Source organism: Zonotrichia leucophrys, chromosome 7 (assembly GCF_028769735.1).
Source record: "Zonotrichia leucophrys gambelii isolate GWCS_2022_RI chromosome 7, RI_Zleu_2.0, whole genome shotgun sequence".
NCBI classification, from domain to species: domain Eukaryota; kingdom Metazoa; phylum Chordata; class Aves; order Passeriformes; family Passerellidae; genus Zonotrichia; species Zonotrichia leucophrys.
This window is the reverse complement of record NC_088177.1, coordinates 29,875,780-29,894,103: the sequence shown is the minus strand read 5'-3', so window position 1 is coordinate 29,894,103 and position 18,324 is coordinate 29,875,780. Positions and strand designations below refer to the sequence as shown.

Below are 18,324 nucleotides of genomic sequence, written 5' to 3'. Positions count from 1 at the left end.
AGGAGCCAGGGGAAGGGCACCCTGGCTCTCACTGTGCAGCTTTGCTGAGCCCTGAGCCCTTGGGAAGCCTCCAGAACACAGGGGCATCTCTGTGGAGCTGCATGGGACAGACCACTGTGCAGGTCTCAGGAAGCCTTGCCAGAACTTCCCAAAGCCCAAGCCCTCACTATGGGCAGAGGCAGGAGACCTGGCTGTGGGGAGACCCTGGCAGTACCCCTGAACTTGGGGGCAGCTTGAGGATGAGCTATCAAAGTGACAAGTGAAAGGCAGCAGAGGGGAAATGGATAAAGGTCTCTTCTTGGGATGACAACAGCCCACAGCGAGAACAACTGCTGATGCCAGCTGGAATGAAAGAGCCAGCACTGGCTGAGCATGGTTGATGGAGCAGTACCATCACTTTAAGAGCTGAGGTTTAAGTAAAATTTCTGATCTCTCTATCAACAGATTTTGCAGAAAAATCATTAACAAATAGGCAAACAGAGGCCCTTTCTGAGGATTAAGCAATAAATAATGAGAGGAGGTGTGCTGCAGCCACTGATGCTGTTTGTTCCCCACACTGTGCTGGGCAGCACTCAGCTGGCTCCAGTCCTTGCCTTGCCCCAGTAGGGGCTGGGGAGCTGGGCCCCAGATCTCTGCTGCTCCCACCAAAACCTTTCACTTCTTGTGGCCTTCCTAAAAGAAAAAACAGGCCAACAATGCCTGAATTTGAAGCCTAACCTCACTCATCTGCCCTGATTCATTTGACCTGAGAAAAGTAAGCATGGAGGGACCTCTGCAGCAGGGAAACCAGGGCAAGACCAGCTGCAGGCACATCCCTGCTCCTAACCCACATGGGGCTGATGCTGTAGTGATGGGGGGAAGCTCCTTGGCTGCATGACAGCCTGCTCAGCTCCTGCTGCACCTCTGACCAGGGTGACAGCACAATGTGGGTACCAGCTCTGCTGCCTTCAAGCATCCCTGTCACAGAGGCTGCAGCCAGGGCGATGCAGTGCCTGGGACACAGAGATGCAATGCTGTGGATGCAGGATGGGACACAGAGCTGCAGTGCTGTGGATGCAGGATGGGACACAGAGATGCAGTGCTGTGGAAGCAGGATGCAGTGCCAGGACACAGAGATGCTGTGGATGCGGGATGCAGTGCCCGAGGCGCAGAGGTGCCGTGCCGGATCCGCAGCCCCGCCGCCGCCGCCCATCAGGCAGGCGGTGACCGGAACCAGGGCGCCATCTGCCGCGTCCCTGTCACCCACCGCGGCCACATCTCCGCGGCTCCGACATCCAGGGAATCCATTCTGCAGCAGCGTGCCAGTGATGGGGACGCAAACACCTCCGAGCTGTTCCTCCTTTGGGGTCCAAGCCCCTAGTGCTGGGGCTGGGGGGGCAGTTTGGGCTGTCCCACAAAATAAATAAATAAATAAATAAAATAAAGTGGGGCAGGTGGAGGGCCATGGAGGGGAACTTCAGCAGCAAAGCAGCCACAGGGGGGTGAGAGATGGAGGAGATGGGAGGCACTTGAAATTCTCCTGGCACTCTACTCTGCACCACCAGATGCAGACCCTGCCCAAGGGCTGCCAGAGGCACTGGGCAGCTTTTGTGGGACAGGTTTAGAGGCTCCATCCCTCTTCCCCAATATCCATCAGTGCCCCCCTCCAGCAGCCACAGCTCCCAGGACCACAGAACATGCATCGGCCAGGCACTGCTGCCAGCAGGGACACCACTGGGAAGAGTTTTAGGGATGTAAGCCTTTTATCCTGGCAGAGCTCTGCAATGGAGGATTCTGCAGGCCACCTGCACCACCTTGGTGAGGCTGGCAGGTCCCTGGGCACAGCAGCCCCTGGGCATGGCTCCCGTGCTCGGCCAGTGCAGCGCAAGGTCACACCCAGGCCTGTGAACCCGGGCAGGCACAGGGGGGACCTTCTAGTCACACAATTACTATATTATGTAGCACTAATAAAAAAAAAAAAAAAAAAGAGGGGGGGGGAGAAAGGGCTTGAAGTTTTCTTAATGCCACATAGTAAAGTATTTATAGAAAGCCAGGCGTGAATGGGCTGCTTACAGGCCACACTCCTCCTCGGCGTCAGGATCTCCAGGAATTATTCTGTGCAGTCACATTGTTGTATTCACCCAGAGATTGAGTTTAATTACAGACACGAGGGTGAACAGGCTGTCAGTGTTCCAGCCTCGCTGGGGAAAGGGCAACTGAGCTCCCTTTAATGAATGTATTATAAAAGACCCAAGGTTGAAACAGAGAGGGAGGGAGGGGGACTCAGAGAGGCAGCGCTAGGGGCAACAGGGATGGAGGAGAAGAGGCCATGGGGAGATGTGGGGTACCAGGGGAGCCACTGGGGCTCTCTGCACTGGGGAATGGGGCTGGAATGCTGGGGAGAGGTTGGGAACAGCTGGACATTGGGGTGTACGGGGCACACGGAGCTGGAGGCACATAGCCCAGATGTGGCCAGAGCAGCTGGCAGGATGCAGGGCCCCAAGCATCCCCTGCACACAGGATGGCAGATCCTCATGGAGACCCAGAGGAACTTCCCAAAGAAAATGGGGGGAGCGGGGAAGACTCCCAACTTATTACAGAGCAGCATATAAACAGAACAAATAAATATAGAGCTACTTTATTACAAGGCTGCCAACTCTGGTGGCTGACTGATTACAGGGCAGGCTGCTCCAGAGCTACGCAAACCCAGACCTCAATAAAGGCCAGATTGGAGCTGCCTTTCTCTCATTGACAACTCTGGCGTGCTCCTGCCATGCTGCTCAGCCCCAGCACACTGCTGGCTGCCCCCACATCCCAGCATGAGGCAAGGGGTAAATAAAAGCTTAAACAAGTAGTGAGTAAGTGATGAGTAGAGGCAGGCAGCATCAGCCTTGCAGTCATGCACTAAAAATACAGTTTATTTTCCTAAGGAGGCAGCAACTTCCAAAACTGTAGATTTGAACAAAAAAAAAAAAAAAAGGGAAGAATAAAATGCCATAAGAATTATAGATCCATGGCGGGGGTGGGGGAAAGACCCAAGAACAAGGAAAGAAAAACACAGTGATGAGTAAGATACACACATGACGTATGTAAATACACCGAGACGGAAATGCATAAGCCTCCTGCACACAGAGGCACACGCAAGCACATGCACAGGCACATGTGCAGGGATGGCTCCCAGTGGGGACAGAGCCAGCCCATGCCCTCTCCTCTCCTCTCCTCTCCTCTCCTCTCCTCTCCTCTCCTCTCCTCTCCTCTCCTCTCCTCTCCTCTCCTCTCCTCTCCTCTCCTCTCCTCTCCTCTCCTCTCCTCTCCTCTCCTCTCCTCTCCTCTCCTCTCCTCTCCCCTCCTCTCCCCAGGGCCGAAGGCATTACCCTCTGCACACACACACAGACACCTTTCCAGGGCCTAGGCTGAAAGGGCACTTTGTCTCTTGCTCCACAGCGCTCTCCAGGCTCCCAAGCCACCACCAGTGAGGTGGTGGCTGCTGTCCCTGGGGACTCCTGCGACCACCTCGGTGCTGAATCCCTGGCGCCTGGCGCAAGCCACGGACCCGCAGTGGGGTGGAGGGTGAGGGCACAGCCCCAGCCAGGCCAGGAGCTTGCTGGCCAGCAGCCGAGGCAGCCCCGTGCCCGGGCAGCTGGCCAGAGCACCAGACCCCAGCGTGCCCGCAGGAGATGAGGGAGGGATGGAGACCGGCACGTCTGTGGGGCTGCAGGTCAGGAGGCTTTAAAGGAGTTGATTTAGTATTGTCCTACCTGCCCTGAAACGGGTACTTGAGCGAGGGATGGAGGTTGCCTCAGGTCATCGTTGTGCTGAACAGAGCCGTTGTAGCACGGGGCAGGAGAGAGGGGCTGCTTTGGGATGAGCCAGCTCCCCTGGGCACAGCTGGGTGAGACTGCTGTGGCTCTGCACGTGCCCATACACAGCTCTGCCAAGGAGATGCTCTCCCACACATGTACCCACAGTGATAGATGAACACCACTGTGACCACCCATACCATCAAAGTCCCTAGGGCAGCTTGGCACCAATGCATCCTCCCCAAGGCAAGAGCCTGGGAGAAGGGAAAGCAGGCAGTGCTGGTGCTGGACAGCCTTCCTTGGCACTTTGCAAGGGTTCTTTCCCTGAAGGCATCACTGTATGCCCCAAGGGACCCCTGCCACCCCCAGCCCTGCACACTGCCCATCCTGCTCCACAGCAAAGCCTGGCCACTGTGCTCTCAGGGAATTTGCATGGGACAAAGCAAAACACAGCAGAGTCCCAAATCTCCTTCCACGTTGCACACAGGATGCCAAGGCACTTGCTACCTCTGCATTTCCTCTGCCCTCACCATCCATCATCAGCTGCAGGGGCAGATCTCCTCCCAGGCATGTGGCACACGGTGAGCCTGGGGCCAGCCAGGGCCACCATGTGCCCCCACCTCTGTCCCCCCAGCCCGGGAAGCGGAAAACGGATCTCTGCAAAGGGCAGCTCATGCGGAAGCTGTTCGCATCCCGTAGTGCAGGCTCGGCGGGTGAGGAGCAGGGCAGCTCCCAGGTCGCCAGGTTATCGGATGATAACAAGCTAGCACAGCCCAAGCACGCGACTTCCAGCAATGCAAGGCTGTTTCCTTTGTTTTGGGAAAACAAGAGGGGAACGAGACCTTTTCTGGCACGTTCTTGCCCGGCCTGAAGCTGTCCCCCACTTGCACTGGCCCGGAGAGGAGCCGAACCCTCTGCCCGCTCCTGGCCACCCCTCGCCCTTTTTGCCTTTCCCACCTCTGCCAGCAGCAGGGCTGGAGCCCGTGACTTGCCAAGCAGGGCCAGACGGCTTCTCCTTGCATCCCCTACAACCCTGGCTGTGACGTGGGCTCGCAGCCCCACCAGAGACCCCCTGGTCCTGCCTGCACAAGTCCATCTCCAAAGCAGCCTGAGAGGGTCAGGATAAGTATCAGGGGGGACAGGACACCCACGCTTTAGGGACCCTACCACACTGGGCTCAGCTCCACACCTCGCCCACCCCAAAGGCAGGGCTGAGCCCTATACTGGGGCAGGAGAGCAGCGCAGGGTTTGGGCAGCCATGCCCACCTTCCCCTGTATCCCATGGTACCCCCTTCTCTCCAGAGAGCTGTGGGTTTGACGGGGGTGTGGGAGACCCCTCCACCCCTTCCCCAGCAGAGGACGAGGAGGAAACATAATAAGAAAAATAAAATTTATAAGCGAGGCAGTAATTATAGTGTGGCTACAAAAGGCTGCCTCCTCAGGGCCATCATTATGTGGCTAAATTTAACGCCCTGTGCGGCTGCTCGGGGCGGGGGTGGGGGAAGCCGCGTCCCGGGGCTCTGAGCATCCACACAGACGCCGGCTCCTGCTACCTTCCCTCCGTGCCGGCCAGGGCAGCACAGCTGAACGGCAGCCAAGAAAGCCATAAAGCGGGTCAGAATTTTTTAATAGTCTATTTACCAAGATGCTGTTTTTACTGCCGAGGTTTCTCTCGTTTTATCTCTGGCTTTCCCCCGCCTCCCCGCTCTCTCTTCCCCTGACTCCTGAACAGACTGGGCTGTATTTTCTGTTTTAGGTTCCTCTCTCTCACTTGGTCTAAATACTATTTTCAGAACTCTAATTTTATACGGTATGTCCCTTTTTTTCCTCCTTCTCTTTTTTTTTTCTCTTTTTTTTTTTTTTGGTAAATATTTGCCATGACTAAGCCAGGACACATCCCGTTTAAAAGGTTCCCATCCCACAAAACATCAGCCCTTTAATGACATGAATCTCATTAACTCTCCCCATGAAAAGAGGTATAGAAAAGGAGCATCACTCAGCCCCTCTGAGTTCCTGTATCTGCACGGACATATATTTAGCTGTGTGTACGGTACAGTCACAGGAGGGGACAGTCTGGGCACACGCACACCACCTCATTCAGCCAGAGGGACCCAGAGTGGGAGCCCCTGGGACCAGTGGGTTTTGGGATATCCGTCTGTCTAAGATAGGCTTGGGAAGGGCTCTAGGCCCAGTGGAGCCAGAGCTGGACTGCAAGAGCGGGCAGCTGGGCACAGAAGCGCCTCAGAGTCCCTCCAAGCTGGAATTTGGAATCCTCTGAAAGACCTTCTCCAGTGCTGGGGAGCAAGCTGTGTAAAGCCCACCCTTGCAAAGAGCAGCCCTGCCAGAGGGCCCAGCCACTGCCCTCTCCAGGCACTGAGTCCCTCTGGCTGGGCTTGGCACTGGATAGCAGATGTTGGCTACATACTTGGAGATTGATTATGAAAAACCAGCACAAAGTCCCAGGAAAGGTACTGGGTCTAAATGCCCAGAGAGGTTTCCTTATTGAGGTGAGAGTCTGTCTAACCAAGTGGCCTCTGCACCAAGCACAGCATCCCCAGGAAGCAAGCAGAGTTCCAAAGGTCTCAGGCTATTTCAGCCTTCCTCTCAGCCAAGAAGGAGGCTCTGTCTCTTTCTCTCTCCATCCATGACAGCATCTTCTGCTGGGGAACCAGTCCATCCACAGTCCCATGCTGGGCATGGTCATTTCTACTTCAGTATGCTCTTCACTTCTCCAGTATAGCTGTCCCTTCCTTGGTGTACTCTTTCCTTCCTCAGTATGGCCATCCCTTCTTTGGCATTGTCATCCCTCACTCTGCACAGTCAGCTGTCCCTCAGGATGGCCAGTCTTTCCCATTGCTTCACCAGGAGTCTGATACTGGAGGGAGAAATCCCAGGAGATGCCACAGGCTTGCCCAAATCTCACAGGCTGGGATCTCACTCACAGAGCCTGAAGGACACAGCAGGAGAAGTCTACAGAAAAGAATTTACTCCCTCTTTCCCAGATAGTCTCTGCATTTTCCCCTCTGATTTCCAGTCCAAGCAGGATACAATGCTATTACTCAGCCTCACTGCATGCTACTGTTTTGGCATCAGGTGAGCACGTTAGCATGACCTCCTCGTTGTCCTCTAGAGCTGCTCCCAGCAAACCAGCTGTGAAAAATCTGCAAAGGTACTGCTAAGTCCACAGCATGGGGCATGGCTGTGCTTAATGCATTCACATAGGTGCTCCTCCACATTTTGGGGAGAAAGAAATAGCTCTGAGAAGGGCTGCAGACAGGCAGTGCTGTGCAGAGACCAGTGCTGCTGCAGGCATTGCACTGACTGAGCAACGCAGGCTTCCAACCCATGAATAAACATGGGGGGATTTCACTTCACTTGATATTGCTTTAAAGGTTTGGTTTCAGCAGCTGAATAGACCCAGCCTTAAATGGCATCACCAGCCCAGATGCCCACAGGCAGCACACCCACACTCCCACGGGTAGAACCCTCTCCCCCTGGCAATGTGGCCACATTTCCAAGTGTTTCCACAACCCAGAGGGTGAGGTATGACTGGAGAGACTCACAGCTCCCCAAGTGCATGGCTCCCAGAGCTGGGGCTTTCTGCAGCTGTGCTGAGCCCACGTGCGGGCAGGGCTCCATGTGCTCCGGCTGCACTGAGCCAGGTTCCCCACTGGCCCCCAGCAGCCAACATTAATTCATTAACAGTCCCATTAACACCCAGCTGTGGTTTCCCCCCAAACTCAGGCAGGGACCCGCTCCCCTCTGAAAGCTGCTGACAGATGAAGTTTCCACCTTCAGCCCTTCTGGAGTTCTGTATAAAAATAAGCAGGGCTTTTTTTTCAAAAGGAAAACTATATTTCCCCTATCCGCACGCCCGCGCACACGTGCAGGACTCACAGCAGGAATTTGCTCCAATTTCCCCCACCCACAAACATATCGCCTTTGGCCAGAGACCAAACGTGGGCATTTTCAACCCAAGATATCAGGTTTTTCAGCATCCAGAAGAAAAGAAGCCACCGTGACCCTGAGCTGGGCTAAAAAAAGGATGCCTGTTTCCTTCCCAAAAAGTGCTGGGAGACCCACGGGTGCTCCCAAGAGGGCCTCATCCAGGATCCACAGCAAGGCAGCAGCTGCCAGCACTTCCTGAAGAACTGGCATGGCCAAACGTCCTGTTTGGGATCTGGTACCAAATTTCTATTTTCCCCTTTTCATTGTCATTCCCAGACAGCCATGACCACCAGATACTGCAGCATCCCAAGGAGATGCCCAGCTCAGCACCGACTTGGGACCTGTTACCCAGCATTTATTTCCTCCTTTCCTATATGATCTCTCCTCAAGAGCTGTGAGTACAAGCTGATGTTCAGGAGACAACCCCTGATGCTCTGGAAGCCCACCCTTCAACCCTGTGCCACAGAGGGGTTGATATCTTTGCCTAACATCATCCAGCTCCAGATGAGGCTCTGCAGCCTCTCTTAGCAGCACAGGAGCTGGTTCTCTGGGGCTCTCACTGAGAGACTGGAGGCCAGGAAGCAGAGATCTCAATCAAATGTAGGCACCATGGGATCAGAGCACTGCTTGGTGCTTGAAGGGCGTGCTACTTTGGGCATGTCACCAACAGGGTGGCTTCAGCTCCCTGGAGAGGACAAAGCAAGTGCCAGCTACCTTCTCAGATCCCTGGTCACTAGCAGAGCACCCTGCATCCCTTTGATCCAGAGGTGTTTGCCTCGCTGAGAACCTCTAACTACTCCTTCCTTTAAATAGCAAAGCTCACAAATGCCCTATATGGCTCCATGTCTATACGTTGTCTATGTATTTGTGTACACACATGCACACAACACACAGAGATTTATTCGTGTTTTCAGAGCGGTTCAGGATACATTCCAGGACGAAATTCCAGCCGGTGCTGGAGCCAAGAACATCAGTGGCCCCGGCATTTGCTGCCCCCTCTGCCTGCGCACACACTAAATACGGAAAGGGAGAGGTATAAATAGAGAGAGAAATACATGAATGGCCCTGTTTCCTCACACAGATACAGAGAGTGCAAAGGTCCGGGCAGAGTGGGAGCAGGCAGACTCAGGAATCCGATGGCTGCATCCCCTGGGGAGCAGAGCAGCCCATTCCCAGGTGCTGCTGTCTGCCCAGATGTCTCAGCTGTTCAGTATCACCTCAGCATGGGCTGGCACAACTGGAGGAGGCTACAGAGGCTTTGGCCCATGGGATAGGGAGGGATCAGCTTTCAGAAACACCAATAAAAGCTGCCAGCGGATGCCACTGGAGAAGGGATGCAGCTGTGGGTGTGGAGGAAGCTAGTGAAGGGCTCAGGACACACAGGGACAAAACCTGACATTTCAAGCACAGAAGGGGTGCTGGGAGCTGCAAGGGCAGCACCAGGAGTGCAGGCAGCACTGTTCCCCTGCCCTTGGAGACAGTGGGGGTGGCAACACCCCAGTCCAAACCCCATCAGCTGGGGACAGAGCTGCTGCCACATCCCTTGCTAACACAGAGCAGTGCCTTTAGTGCCTCACCAAAGCCTACCTTGCTTTCCTATCCAAAAGATGCTTTGCTTCCAGGAGCTGCTGCCACATCCTGAGCTGGGACAGGTGGCTGCAAGGTACAGTGGCAAGGGGCAGACCATGCCCCACACCTCCTCCCCTGCCAGCCATCCCTGCATGTCCCCTTTGCCCTCCTCTAGCCCAAACACAGCCACAGAGCCAGAGCCCAGCGTGGTGGGGCTGGGACCTCAGACAGCTCCGTGCTCCCTGCTGCCCCTGGCACTCCCCAGGGCTGGGCACTGCCCGCAGCTGTAGGGCCAGGAATGGCCAAGATGTGGGAGCAGAGCCGGGGCTGGTGGCAGGGGGATGGCTGCTCTGCTTTCAGGAGGGGGAAGGGGCTCTCCCCCTTCAATGCTCCCATTTGAGCTGAGGCCTGGCACTGGCTCAAACCACTGCCTGCTGACACGAGATCAATCATCCCCCGAGCTGAGCTGTTCCTCAGCAGCCCTGCACAGCAGTGCCCAAGCACAGGCTGGGGCCTCTCCCGCAGCAGCACGGTCTGGCCCCTTCTGCCAGAAGATCTGTGACACCCCTCTTGCTGCCTGCAGTGCATGGCACAGCATGGCACAACCTGGCACACCACAGCAGAGTGCGGCACAGCTTTGTATGGTACAGCACAGCATGGCATGGCATGGAGAGGATGAGGAGCACCCTGACTGCAAAGGAGGGCTCTCTATACATGCCAGACCACATGTGCCAGACAAGGGCTGTGCAGCATCCCAGGGAGGGTGGCTGTGATGGTGCTTGTCCATCCCTCCATCCCCAAACAAGCCACTGGGTGATGCTGGGACCAAGCAGACAGCTGCCTGGTGCCGTCTGCAGCACCAGGTCCAGGTGCCACCCACTCTCTACAGTGGCACAGCCACAGTCACAGGGGGTTGGGCTGTGAAACCCCCAGATCCCCAGAAGGAACATCCCCTCATGGGTCTTGGGACAGCATCCACATCCCTGGCAGAGGCAAGGGCTGGAGCAATCACAGCCAGCCTAGCCCTGGTCCAGCAGCCAGGGACTCACTGCTTGCCCGTGGTCTGGGCACTTTGGGGCAGACTGCTGCTCTGGGGTGCCTGTGCCAAGTCTGGTTTTAGCAGCATGTAGCTCCACTGACTCACTGCTTGTGCAAGCGGCCTGTGGCTGCCAGTGGCAGCCCCGAAAGTGCATCCTGGCTGGATGCCCCTCACCTGCTGGGGCCTCAGCAAATAAATAAATAACACCACAGCACCGACCACCATGGGCCTCTATGGCAAACACTGCAGGGGGCTGTGCCCAGCTGGTGGTCAGCATCCACACTGTGATAACCACCAGTGCATCTCCCCAGGTGCACCACTGTGGACACCAAGTGCTAGTCCCTGTCCCCTGTCCTCTCCAGGCAACAGATGAGGCACTGTGCCCATTGTTCCTATCAGTAGCAGCATGCACACTCCTAGTGCTGTTCTCACACTCCTGCTCTGGTACCTGTGCTCACACTGAGTACAAGCAGCCCTCGCTCCATTCCTGCTTGCAGCACTGTGCAGCTCCTTGAGTACACATGTGTGCAAGGCAGTGTGTGTCCCACTCTGCTCAGCACAGCCACGGCCCACTGCATTTCCAGTGTGCAACTCAGACCCCAGGGCAGTGATGGGATGATGTGACCAAAACTTGCTCAGGAATGAAGCAAGGACCACCCAGGTGGCCCCAGTCCAGGACAAGACACCATCATCCATGGGGCTCACAGCACAAATGCTTGGCAGCACACAAGAGCTTGCTCTGCTCATCCAAGCTGCCCCACATGCCACCTCTGCCCTGAGCCAACCTGCTCAGGGCTGTGCAAATTTTGCACTGCTTAGCCCTGACAGCAGCAGCACTGTGGTCACAGCTCCTTCCCATGCCAAGGGCCCCAGCCCAGCAGAGCACCCCCAGCACGTTCTCCCAAGCCCTGCACCCTGTGTGCACGCAGTCCATGTCACACACATGCCATCGCCCCAGTCTGGCCCAGTCGCAGCTGCAAAGCCACAGCCACCTTGCGCTAATTACAAACATCCCTCGTTTGAAGGAGCCAAAGGGCTGCTTCCTCTCCACTGCCCTGAGCTGCCGTGGGTTTGAGGGATGCCGTCCCCACCCTGCAAAGCACGCAGGCCACCACCGCCTTCGTCCTCGGCCAGACCGGGGCCACTCCGCTACCCAGGGCTTATTTTTAGTTCCTGTTAAAAAGCAGAGAGCGGGTGCTGGAGGCAGGCAGTGAGCAGCAGCCAGGTACCCGCGGTGGCAATGGCCTGTGGCTGCAGAGCACATCCCGGCCACGCTCCACCTGCCCCGCTGGCCTGTGTCCCCAGCCGGGAGGGGGCCGGTGCCTGGCCCGGGTGCCTGGCCCGGCTCCCAGCCCGGGTGGGAAACAATGCGAGGGATGCTGACCCCAGCCGCCCTGACGTCAGCCAGCAGCGCTGCCGGCAACCCCGCCAGCCCCGGCCCCGGGGCTCCCACTCGCCCTCGGCCGGGGCCGCGCTGGAAGCTGCCTGTTTGTTTATCTTCCTCTGCAGCGTTGCTTGTTTTGATGGTACATCCTCCTCCTCCTCGCCGCGCCCCGGGGTCGAGCCGTGAACCCGCCGCGTCCTGTTTGCCGAGGTCCCGCGCTCCGCTTGCGGAGGTGCGGAGCAGCCGCCCCCGGCCAGCCGCAGCAGATAAAAATACACAGGGCAGAGCATCCTGGGGCACGGGGGCTATATTTGCACGGATGGCATCCGTGAGCCTGTCCTCGGTGTACCTGTGCCTGCCCTCCGCAGAGCAGGGGGCACGGCGCTGTAGGAACCTGCTCACCCTTCTCCCTCTCAGTCGGAGTGCAGACTCTGGAATAAGCTGTGTCATGAAACGCTGACCGTAGCCAAGCTGGAGCAGGCCCTCAAAACCCATGGGTGGCCACCCCACCCTGCCCTGTGGGGCCATTTCTGTAACCCAGAGGGACACCAGGGGACAAAATACCCCCAGCCTGCTGGGTCCTAGGCTGCTGGGAACGGTGCTGGGGAAGCCCTGAAGCACTGAGCCCTCTCCAGCCGCCTTCTCCTTCCCTTAACGGTGTGAACCCCTGGGCTTGCCAATAAAAGCCACCAGCTTCGCCTCGGCTTCTGCACAGCCACTGCTCCTTCCAGCTCTGCTCGAGCCCAGGCAGCTGCTCAGCAGTGAACCCTTGCCAAAAACTGTGTGTGTGAAAGCATCATTTCCTAAACGTATAAATATTACCAGGGCTTTGCTGGAAAACTCCCCATGGTTAGTTAAAATGCCCTGGACAGCCAAGTGCACACAAGCCCAGAGAAAGGGCATGCCTAAGCCGAGAGGCTCTGCAGCTCTGCCCTGGGGGACTGACAGGTCCTTTCCTCTCCATGTGGGATACAGCAAATATCTGGGAAGTGAGAAAAGCTGTGGAGCACCTGCCCACATCCAGCCCTGTACCACATCATCACAATCCCTTTCCAGCCCAGAGGTGCTTACCACAACCAAACATCCACAACCTGCAGCCCCATTTCACAGATGGAGATACTAGAAGGACCAATAGATCTCTCTTCTTGACCTTCTGTTCACTGATGTTCTACAAGACCAAGCCCAGGAACTTGGTTTTCTTCCAGGCAGGCTCCCAGCCCACTTTTGGAGACATTAAGAGATGGAGGATCAACCACTGTCCTTGGGAGCATGCCCTGATCACTGGTAGGAGCAAACCCAAGCGCCTGCATTCTGACTTGAAATTCGCTGGCTCTATGTCCCAGTGCCTGGCTTGTGCTCCAGTGCTCTCTGCAGGATTAAAGAGCCCTTCACCAACCAGCCTTTTCTCCTTGTGAAGACCCACACACACTACAATCAAGGCACTCTCAATTTTCTCCCTGATAAGCTAGACAGAGCTCTTCCCTTCCGAGCCTCCAATGCCAGGCTCTCTCCCCAGTGCTCAGTTCATTCTGTGACTCTGTGCTGATTGTCCAGCATCTTTTTGAAAACCTACACATGGGAGCTGCTCACTGCATTCCCAGCTCCCCACAGCACGTCCTGAGGGACCCCAGCTCCCTGTGCTGCTCCTTTTAGGAGTGACAAACAGAGTGTTAAATTGCCTGGAGGCTCTGAAGTAACTGCACAGAGACAATGAGGTCCCCCAGACCACCTTTCTGCTGCAAGATGAGAGGAGAGACTGGGGTGAAGAGCCAGTTTTGGTGGTGAAGAGCTGAAAAGCCATTTTTGGTGTTTCTCACTAACACAAGATCTAGGAGGCATCAGGAGGAACCACGGGGTACCACATTCAAACCAAAGGCAGCAGCTGTTTGCATCTCACAGCTCATTGCTGCAGGATGGCATCACCAGTGGGTTTATAAAGAATGGGATGAATGCAGGGAGGACACACACCCTCCCAGCAGACCAAAGCACAACTGCGTCCTTCCACCAGCCTCTCCCCTGCAGCCAGGGCTCAGACCTGGCTACCAGAGGATGCAGCATCTCCCAGAGCTTTCCATTCCCTTTCTGGCTCCAAGACACTACTCCTGGACTGTTCTCAGGACACACAGCACCAACCACCATCCCATCTTTTCAGCCTGAGCCAGATGTGCTCCACACCAGCTGCTTTTGCCAGGCTCTGCCTCACTCCCCTCCTGCACACTCTGCACCTTCCCCCACAGCCCAGATCCAACCAGCTCTTGGAGGACTCTGAATTTCAAGCCTGATGCTCATCTTTAGCAGATGTTGCTCAGATGACTCTTCTACAAAGACACTTCACCATCCCCCTATCCTGGCACATCTGCCTGGACCCTTCCAGCGACAGCACTGAAACATTTACTGACTGCTTCTGCCATGTCTGGTCCAGTATAAATCATTTTACCACCTCTGTCTACCAATAAGCTTATCCTATTGCTGGGAGCTTGGGGTTTTCTCCTGCTACACCAAATAAAAGCCTTTCCTTCTGTTCATCGCCATGATTTTTCCCTGATGTCTTTAGCTTCTGTTACCCATTTTCTACACTTCATAATTTCTAATTTATATTGATTGCTATCTACTCCCGCTCTCCCATTTGTTATAAACTGCTCTTTTATTTCTAATTGCTGCCTTCACTTTGCTGCTGAACCAGAACGGGCTCTGGGCCAGCGCTGCCCTCTTTCTTGATTGTGGAATTGTGGCTTTTTGTGGCTTCTGAAATTCTTCTGAAAGAGCTCACCATTTTCATTCACATTTTTCTATCTAAATGTTTCCTCTGAGCTGATTTCACTCATAATTTTCTCCCTGCTTTGGGAAATTAGCTCTTTCAAGGCATGAAGGATATAAATTACTGCTTAGGAATGTCCTTTCTGTGCCCAGGGTGAATGTAATCTGGTCATGATCACTGGTCCCTAGGCAACCTTCAAGTTGCAGTCCAGCAGTGAATTCATCTCTATCCTTCATAATCCAGGGGAAAGTTGCCTGCACTGGATGCAATGCCTCACATATAAAAGAGGGATCATCTCTAATTTTTAGAAACTCTGCAGATCATCTATTGTTGGCTGCAAAAGAACATCAGCTCATCTCATAAAGCACCATCCTCCCAAAGCCTGTGTGATACCACTGGCACCCTGGCTGACTACCCCAACAGGTACCACTGCCCCCCATTCCTGTGCCTTCACAGTGAGCACAGGAACACTCAGAAATGTCCAGAGTCCTTTTGCATAATGGGCATCACACATTTCTGACCCTGACACATCAATCTGATTCATTTCAGTGCTTCTGTGATGATTTCCAGCAATGCAAAAGGATCAAAGACTCTCTCCTTCCAGTCCCAGTTTCTCCAAAGCACATGTTTGATTTGAGAGCTGAGTGTGCCAAGGGGACAGTGATAGGCAGAGTATGGATAACATGCTGAAAAGCTCTTGTCCCCAAAATGTGTCACTGCAAAATCACCTCAAAAAGCAACTGGTTAACTAAAAAGAGGTGGCTTCTCATTTGCCCGATCCCTGCCTGCCATCAGCAGCAGTGTTTGGGTCCAGAGTGAGTCTGGGAGGCAGGTGAATATGGTGAATATGCCCCAGTGATGGCACACTCCTGTGAAGCACCTCTGGCAGCTCCCAGCAACCAGGCAGTTCCCATCCAGCCCCATCAGGCCTGTTCCCAGCTCTGCTAGCCCTAAAGGTGAGGTGCAAGGACACACAGAGGGCTGTGGGAGAGCCAGAGGGCATGACCCCTCTTTGGGCAAGTCTAGCTATCCCCACCAGTGCTCCCTTGCAGCCTGGCACATCTCACACTGCATGAAACCGCCCCTTTGGCAAAGGAGAGAGGACTTGCACCGTTCCTTACCTCAGCCACGAAGTTCTGCTGGAACGCCTCCTCCCGGAAGGGCTCTGTCCGCAGGCGGTCTGCAAGGGAGACATGGATCAGCCTGGGCAGTTTGGGCCACACCTCCCATCCCAGCTGCCCTTTTATCTGACCATGGGGTGAGGATGATGCAGGGGAAAAGCTCCAGCACGCTATTCCCAGAATCAGCAGGAAACACCAGCAGGCCTCTTGGGCTAGGGACATATAATTTGGCTAGCAGAAGATGCAAGGACCACAAGGAAGTTGGAAAATCATGGTTGAGCCTGCTGATGCACACAGCAGCCAGGCAGAGCCAATAGTCCCTCCACACTTGTCCCAGCACTTCTGCATTGAGGAGTAGGGAACAGTGGCAGGACATGCTCAACATCAATCCCAGACCTTCCAGCTGGAACAAGCTGAGTCTGTGGGACAGGGCACTGCTCATCTGAAGGGGTGAGCCAGCCTGTGTCCTCCTCTTGCAGGAGAGGGACAAACCCCTGTTATATTCTGCTCTGCACCTTGTCCAAAACACTAAGTTTTCCACATTGTTGCTAAGATGTGGTCTGGAGAAGCAGCTGGCTGGATTTGCACAGCCACTCGGGTGCAATGCTTCCCCCAGCTTCCTGCCCTGCACCAAGTAAGGGACAAGAGAGGCCAGCTGCTCACCAGCATCAGTGCCTGGACCCAAGACAGGTTGTCCAGGCTGCTCCAAGCCCTGCAGAGATTGCATGCAGCAGGACAGAGGGAAGTGCAGCTGGCCAATGCAGCTCTAGTGCACCTACAGGGCAGATCCAGGCTCCTGTGGTGGGGCTCCAGTCATGGGACAGGGTCTGGACCACAATATCTTCCTGGATGTGATACACAAGCCCAGGCTGACCCCCATGAGTCTCTGCATGCCCAGGGCATGCTCCTGCAGAAGTGCAGGTATCACCTGTGGCAGCAGGACAAAGCAGGGCAGTAGCAAGGCATGACCCAAAAAACAGCACCCAGCCAACCTCCACAGGGGGGGAACAAACCACCCCCCAAGGGGCCCCCCCTGCCCCATGTCCTGCCCAGGGGAGCTCCTGTGTGCCCATCACCTTGATGGCAAAGTGGGCTGGGCACTGGAGGGGGGCCCATGAGCTCAGCTGCACTTCCCACATCTGGGAGAGCCAGGAGCCCCTGGGTACTGTCCAAGCACTCAGTGAGCTACTGCCCCTGGGAAGGGAGCCTGACACCACGGCAGGGCCAGCCCTTGAGGCTTCCCCAATGGCTCCTGGGGACCAGCCAGGTGCCCTCAGAGTACTGGAGAGCCCCTTGGCCACTCCCCAACTCCTACAGCTATCGGTCAAGGGCTGCTCCTCCCCCAGCTCGCCCCAGAGGCTGCTCCCAGCCTTCTGGCTACTGCTGTGCTGCTGGCTTAGCTAAACATGCAACACAAGCCAGGCTGGGAAACAGTCAGAGGGAGCAAAGCACGGCAGCCCGGTGCTGGGGAGGACACTTGCTCCCTGCCCCAGGCATGCCTCCTCACCTCTGCTGAGAGTGGCTCCGCTCTCCCTGTAATCTTCAATCTCAGCATCCTTCTGGAGCAGCAGGGAAATCAGCTCTTGCAACTGGCACTGCAGCGCCAGGTTCATCTGGATCAGGGGCCGCACAAGGTGACGGCACACCTGCAACAGAGGAGAGGTGCTCTAGGAAATGTCTGGGTCCAGGAAGGCACACAGCTGCCCACAGAGTGGTCAGAGCAGGGCACCCAGCAAGGTCCTAGTAAGAGCTGCAGCCCAGGTATCACAGGGCTCCACAAAATACCCCACATCTCACCCACATCCACAGGGAAATGGTTAAAAGATGTGAGCTGGTAGAAGGCAGGCCAGATGCTGTGGGACACATCCCTCCATCCCAGCCCCATCCTTTCACAGCTCAGGCTGCAGCAGGGGAGCAGGGATAGGCAGTACTCCACCCACTACCTGGGGTGCAACAGGAAACAGGAGCCCCCCATGTGCCACCCAGACCCTCCCCATGGCTCTGCACACCTCATGGCATGTTCCTATGCAGGAAACAGGCATGGCTGGGTGAAAAACCAGAAAGACCCAAGGCGTCAAACTGTGGCTTGATGAACAGGAGAGGCACTCCCAGGGAAGTAAGATGAAAAGCAAAAGAGATCTCAACAGGCAGGACTTGTCCATGCTCCCCATTGCAGTATGCCCTCTAAGCTTACACCACACAAGCCCCACACAGAGCCCTGGGCATGTCCTCTGTCTCAGAGCCCAGTTGGGCCATCCTGGCCCGGCAGGCACACAAAGCAACCCATCTCCTATCACCTCCTTCAGTCTCTGTAAGGGTATTTGAGATCCCCCAACCTATGGTGCCCCTTGTTTCTGTGACCAGGCTGAGTCCATGGGTGAGAGGACAGCAAACCCAGTATTGCTCCTGAAGCATTCTCACTCCTATGGCAAGCCCACAGTGGGCTCTGTGCTTTGCCCACCCCCAGATATGAGCCCAGAGGTGATGGCCATCAGCCACTGGAGCACTTGGAGTGCACCACCTGTAGCAGAGGTGGGATAGGCCAAGCCAGGTAAGCTCTATGCCTTCCTCAAGCCCCTGGCTGGGGCAGAGTTGATCCCCATCACTGCATCCACACCAGCCACACTCAGCACCCCATCTGCTTCTCACCTCCGTGGAGTCTTGCAGAGACCCAGTGTGTGTCCAAGATAGAGGAGCAGCGAGAAACAGGGGCTTTGCACCTCGTC

At 55.7% G+C, this 18,324-nt stretch overlaps 1 protein-coding gene across 2 annotated transcripts in view; it reads right to left on the bottom strand.

Annotated features, from left to right (window-relative positions):
• The window catches only part of NHEJ1 (non-homologous end joining factor 1), a 41,803-nt gene that overhangs the window by 20,251 nt on the left and 3,228 nt on the right, over window positions 1-18,324 (bottom strand). For both annotated transcript variants that reach the window (XM_064718129.1, XM_064718130.1), the window contains exons 4-5: window positions 17,106-17,244; window positions 15,599-15,657 (exon numbers count right to left, since the gene is read on the bottom strand). In XM_064718129.1, the coding sequence (XP_064574199.1) occupies window positions 15,599-15,657; window positions 17,106-17,244 (198 nt within the window). The remainder of the gene's footprint in view (window positions 1-15,598; window positions 15,658-17,105; window positions 17,245-18,324) is intronic.